General features: G+C 41.0%; 1 protein-coding gene across 7 annotated transcripts in view; it reads left to right on the top strand.

Moving 5' to 3' along the window:
- LOC110532733 (sodium channel protein type 8 subunit alpha) overlaps positions 1-6,000 on the top strand; it is a 108,964-nt gene that overhangs the window by 26,012 nt on the left and 76,952 nt on the right. For all 7 annotated transcript variants that reach the window (XM_036988796.1, XM_036988797.1, XM_036988799.1 and 4 more), the window contains 2 exons: positions 63-191; positions 1,461-1,552. In XM_036988796.1, coding sequence (XP_036844691.1) covers positions 63-191; positions 1,461-1,552 — 221 coding nt within the window. The remainder of the gene's footprint in view (positions 1-62; positions 192-1,460; positions 1,553-6,000) is intronic.

Here is a 6,000-nt window from a genome sequence, read left to right as displayed (position 1 = left end):
CTTCTTGGATTTGAAATAGTAAATTGCTCATTCTGATCATGTTCCATGCTTCTGTCATCCAGGTACACATTCACAGGGATTTATACATTTGAATGTCTTGTAAAAGTCGTTGCTCGAGGATTCTGTATAGATGGGTTTACATTCCTAAGGGATCCCTGGAACTGGCTGGATTTCATGGTCATTTCTATGGCGTAAGTATGAGAGTCCTAGAGATACATACCTGTTCATTCTTATAAAACAGATTAAGTATTAATATTATGGTGTGGGATAATTGATAAATAGAGCGTTAATAAGTCTAAAGGTATTGATACTGTCCAGAATTGTCCAGGCTTTCTTTCTTTCTTTCTTTCTTTCTTTCTTTGAAGGGGGGCTCAATCAGGTGTTTTCATAGGGTTCCTAACTGTTCCTGCTTATCTCTCTCTCTCTTTTCCTCCTTCTCTCTTTATCTCTCTCCCTCTCTTTTCCTCCCTCTCTCTTTATCTCTCTCTTTCTCTTTTCCTCCGTCTCTCTTTCTGTCTCTCTCTCTCTTTTCCTCCCTCTCTCTTTATCTCTCTCTTTCTCTTTTCCTCCCTCTTTCTGTCTCTCTCTCTCTTTTCCTCCCTCTCTCTTTATCTCTCTCTTTCTCTTTTCCTCCCTCTTTCTGTCTCTCCCTCTCTTTTCCTCCCTCTATCTGTCTCCCTCTCTCTTTTCCTCCCTCTCTCTTTATCTCTCTCTTTCTCTTTTCCTCCCTCTTTCTGTCTCTCCCTCTCTTTTCCTCCCTCTCTCTTTATCTCTCTCTTTCTCTTTTCCTCCCTCTCTCTTTATCTCTCTCTTTCTCTTTTCCTCCGTCTCTCTTTATCTGTCTCTCTCGCTCACTCTCCATTTTTCTCTTTCAGTTTGCTGGAGACCTTAGGATTCTGATCAAGGCTTCATCTTACCATGTTGGATTTGACATGATATAGATGTATATTTACTAACACATTACATTACATGTTGGCAAACTAACTATAACTATAACTAACTCTAAGGCCACCATGTTTTTGATGTTGCGTAGAACTAGTTCAGCATTTTACGAAGTGGACCTTAAATATCTTTAACTTCAAGAAGTGTTTCTGTTCAACCACTACATTCGTCTTATATCATGTGTGTCAATAACAGTTTGTAACTTGTATTTGATTCTGCAGGTGTATAACAGAGTTTGTAAACCTAGGTAATGTCTCAGCTCTGCGTATGTTCAGAGTGTTGAGGGCATTGAAAACTATTTTCTGTAATTCCAGGTAAGACAGGATGGGGGTCGATGTGTCGTGGGTCCTATTTTTTATTTTATTTATCCTTTACTCCCCCTCCGTGGACAGGCTCTGTGAGTGGCGTTGTGGTTACTTCCTGGTTGAGTGCGTGCGTGGTGGTGGTGTTGTGGTGCTTTTGCGCGTGTGTTTTTGTCACTGGTGTTTGTTTGTGTGTGGTCCTTCCCCTGTTTACAGATATATAACAGAGTTTGTGGACCTGGGCAATGTCTCTGCGTTGAGAACATTCAGAGTTCTCCGAGCATTGAAAACTATCTCTGTCATACCAGGTGAGATTCAGTTTAAACACTAAAGCTGATGTTTATATCACACCCTTTTACTTTTATTATACTCACTAATATTATTATTATCATTTTTATTATCATTTTTAAGCACTCACAAAAAAAAGAATTGGAAATAATATTTGTTGAATTTATTTTTTCCTCCAAATTTATCAAAAATGGTACTGATACATTTTTGATAGGCTTTGCAGTCTACTCCAGGTTCTTCCAAAGTGTCTCTCTTCTGCCCCAGTAGAAGTCTCATCCTAAAGGCAGCTGTGATTCTCCTCGGAAATAGCTGTAAGCCACTGTCTATGTCTATTCATTGGAATGGGCAATAGCAGAAGCCCCACTAAAGAAAAGGACACTGACAGTAGCAGTATGATAGCACATCAATAGATTATCACCAGAGACAAAGTCAAATATATGTTGATTAATTATGGGATTCATTTTTCTTTAGCTGACCATAAGGAATAGCTTATAATTAACCAACCTTTCCTGATTCACTGTACTGCACACTTTGACAAAGACTGTTGAGACATCTACAGTATAGCTCATCCATAGTACTTTTATCATTGGAAAAAGCCTCCAGGCTCTTGCAAGGTTTTCAAAAGATGGAGATAATTATTCATATCCAAAAATAACTAGGTAATTGGATTGGAAGAGAGGGTACAATTAACTAAATAAATTAACATTATTTATTACGGGGTAAAAAGGATGCAAATGAATGAATTTGACTCTATACGTCTGAGTTAAAGAAGAAACGTAGAGTATGTTGACGCTCAGCTGGGAACTGACATAGCTCTTACTGGCATCCCACAGAATATACTTATTCATTATTGATGAAGACTGCCAAGCCTAGTTTGTGGACATATTTTATGCTGCATGATGCTTTTGAGTGACTTGCTTTACAGTATTAGCCTGCTAAAAAGCTTGAGTGATGAAAGATGGCATTGAAAACGTTTGTTTTGCCCGTTTCCGTTTGTTGTTTTGTTCATGTTGATGGTTAACTTTTCATTATAATGACCGACTTGAACAGAAAATAGAACACATATTTTCCGCTGGCATTCTAGAACTTTCTAGAATGCTGATGGGGTGACTGAATGAGCCACTAACCTTTACTTGAGTCAACACATACAGTTCATACAGTACATACAGTACATGATATGAAGGATGGTAGTGCTTAAGTTGTAAATCGGGAGGTTCCAGAACAAAAAGTGAGCGCGAGAGAGGGGTGACCTAGGGGGCTCTGCGGTACCACAGTGAATCAACAATAAATCACCTTGCTAATAAAGCAGTGCACACATATCATTGCTTTTGTGTAGTGCCGTAGAGCATCAGAGGAGAGGTGCTTACAGAAGTTGCACACATGAGTTTTTTTTTACTTGGGTCTGGGAAGAATTTGACCTTTCACAAACACATTTCATTCAGTTCAGTCATTTTATATGACTTGGAGAGTTTAGCTGAATATTTTTAATACCTCACAAATGATTGAAATTACAGTTTACTTTGATACTGACAAACTAAGAATCTGAGATCAATAAAAACGACCTTGTGTTGAGTCCTAGAAAAGCTTTCCAGTTTCACTGACTCACCCAATGATGAGCAGCTGACTCACCCAATGATGAGCAGCTGACTCACCCAATGATGAGCAGCTGACTCACCCAATGATGAGCAGCTGACTCACCCAATGATGAGCAGCTGACTCACCCAATGATGAGCAGCTGACTCACCCAATGATGAGCAGCTGACTCACCCAATGATGAGCAGCTGACTCACCCAATGATGAGCAGCTGACTCACCCAATGATGAGCAGCTGACTCACCCAATGATGAGCAGCTGACTCACCCAATGATGAGCAGCTGACTCACCAGCGATGGCCGATGCGCTCGTCCCAAAAGCCTATCTCTTGTTTTACTTTGTAAAACAACGTTCGATCAATCGGCCTATTTGGAAGTTGATTTAATATTTTGGTAGCCTACAGTAGGATTCAAGTCTTCTCTTTTAAGCAGGAGCCATTTGCTTTCCAACCTGTATTTTCCAACCTGTATTTTCCAACCGCGATTGTGTTTGAAATATTACGTGAGGCTTGTTCCGGCTGCATGCTGTTCACTGACAGATTTGCAGCTCGTTCCCAGGCTATATGCTTTGGGATTGAGCTGAGTGAACACAGTCCAAAACGAGGCAATTTTTGTAAACAGCTATTGGTCCTCTGTGGCTAAATGATGGACCTACTTCTGGTGTAGTATTATAAATGATGGACCTACTTCTGGTGTAGTATTATAAATGATGTCATTTCTTTCTGAACAGACAGCAGTTATTCTATAACTCTGGCAAATGTATTTCAATATACATACAGTACATGATATGGTATATGAAGGATGGTAGTGCTTAAGTTGTAAATCGGGAGGTTCCAGAACAAAAAGTGAGCGCGAGAGAGGGGTTCTGCTTCTGCAGCGGCTATGATTCTATAAGGAAATAAATGATGAAGTGCAACCCTGGAGAGATGAGAGGTGCAGGCTCATGTCTAGCAGAGAGAGGGAGAGCGATCATAGAAAGTAAATGTCATTCTAGTTCTGAGAGAGATACAGGCGCTCTTCTGTCTTTCACCACATCAACGGCCACACATTGGTCTCAAGCATAGGCTATAATGTTGCACAAACCATTAACCCGAGCCGGCCCAACTTAGAATATCAGGTGTGGGCTGAAAATCTACATTTTCACATTATGTTAATGAGGAGGCAACTCGAATGAACACTGATCGCTTTTGTTAGAATTTTTACTTTGCAAACAGCAATTTTTTCTTCTCTCGCATAGAGGTGCCGGTGTTATGCCGAAAATCTCCCCCCTGCCAGAATCCCCCCCCCTTCTAATTTCCTTCATTTTGTAGCTAGAGTCAAATACTTTCTGTGGCACACAACAGAGTCAAATAGTTTCTATAGAACAAACTTCACCTCAGGATAGGTGACTGAAATGAATAATTATTGTATGTGTGTTATATTAATAAACATAGAGGAGGGAGTAAAATGTTGGCAAGCAATAAACATTTCAGAACAACTATGGTTGAATTGTTATCCTTACACTTTCAAAAATACTAGTCGAATAAGACATGGGAGAGATGACGAATTTTGGCAAAGAGATTTATTTATAGACTAATACAAAATCAGTAGCGGATTTAGGTATGTGCGACATGGGCAACCGCCCAGGGCGGCATCTTGCCAAGGGTGGGGGCAGGCGCGGGCGCTGATGGAGGGGTTCACTCAGGGGCCATACAAGCTAGAACCGCCACATACACTTGAAACAAATAGCCAAACCGAAAACTGCCAAACAAAAATGATTTCTGCTACTAAGATCAGTGAAATGTAGACTAAACTGTCAACGGAGTGAAGAGCAGAAATCTCAACTAGCAAGCAAGTCGCAACAATGAAGAACGTGAAGGGGGGGGAGAATTCTGGCAGGGGGAGATTTTCACCTGATCCTGCTCAAATTAAGCACGGAAGGATGGTCAGCTATGGTTCTGGTCCCCAGCTGGCAAAGCTGGGCAAAACTGGTTGAAGTGACATCATGATGACATAATGATGAAATGACATAATGATGAACCGTTTCAGGTTGTAATGACATCACTTCAACATGTTTTACTCACAGAGTTATTTTTCTTCTCACAGAAAGACAGACTGTGGGTTTCTCTCATTTTGACGGACATATTTCCTTGGGAATCTGTTGTAATTGACAACTCATGAGAAGTCAAAACAGGGAGGTGTCAAAAAGAAAAAGGGATTACTCTCTAAACCCTGTCCGGATTATAGTCAATACATGTCAATCCTTGATGTTTATAATGTATAAGGTAAATTCACTCTGTAGTGTCACTGAAAATATAGAAGAGATTGTTTCTTATTATTTCAACGATATATTGATTAGTTGCATGACACCTCACTAATGGTACATTTTTCCGTCACTAGTCAGCTTCCTAGAGGTCTAAGTTAAGTTGGGACCATATTATACAAGAAGAGGTGTAGGCCAAGCCTGCAGAGGGACATGTGTGAGAGACATTCTGTTTCTAGAAATGTTTGGTGAGGTAAGAGTCTGGCTGTAGCAGGGTTGGGGTAATATGAGGTAAGAGTCTGGCTGTAGCAGGGTTGGGGTAAGAGTCTGGCTGTAGTAGGGTTGGGGTAAGATGAGGTGAGAGTCTGACTGTAGTAGGGTTGGGGTAAGAGTCTGGCTGTAGCAGGGTTGGGGTAAGAGTCTGGCTGTAGCAGGGTTGGGGTAAGAGTCTGGCTGTAGTAGGGTTGGGGTAAGATGAGGTGAGAGTCTGACTGTAGTAGGGTTGGGGTAAAATGAGGTAAGAGTCTGGCTGTAGCAGGGTTAGGGTAAGAGTCTGGCTGTAGCAGGGTTGGGGTAAGAGTCTGGCTGTAGTAGGGTTGGGGTAAGATGAGGTGAGAGTCTGACTGTAGTAGGGT

The sequence above is a fragment of the Oncorhynchus mykiss genome, chromosome 9 (genome assembly GCF_013265735.2).
Source record: "Oncorhynchus mykiss isolate Arlee chromosome 9, USDA_OmykA_1.1, whole genome shotgun sequence".
In the NCBI taxonomy this organism is placed as follows: Eukaryota; Metazoa; Chordata; class Actinopteri; order Salmoniformes; family Salmonidae; genus Oncorhynchus; species Oncorhynchus mykiss.
This window is presented reverse-complemented; position numbering and strand designations above follow the sequence as displayed.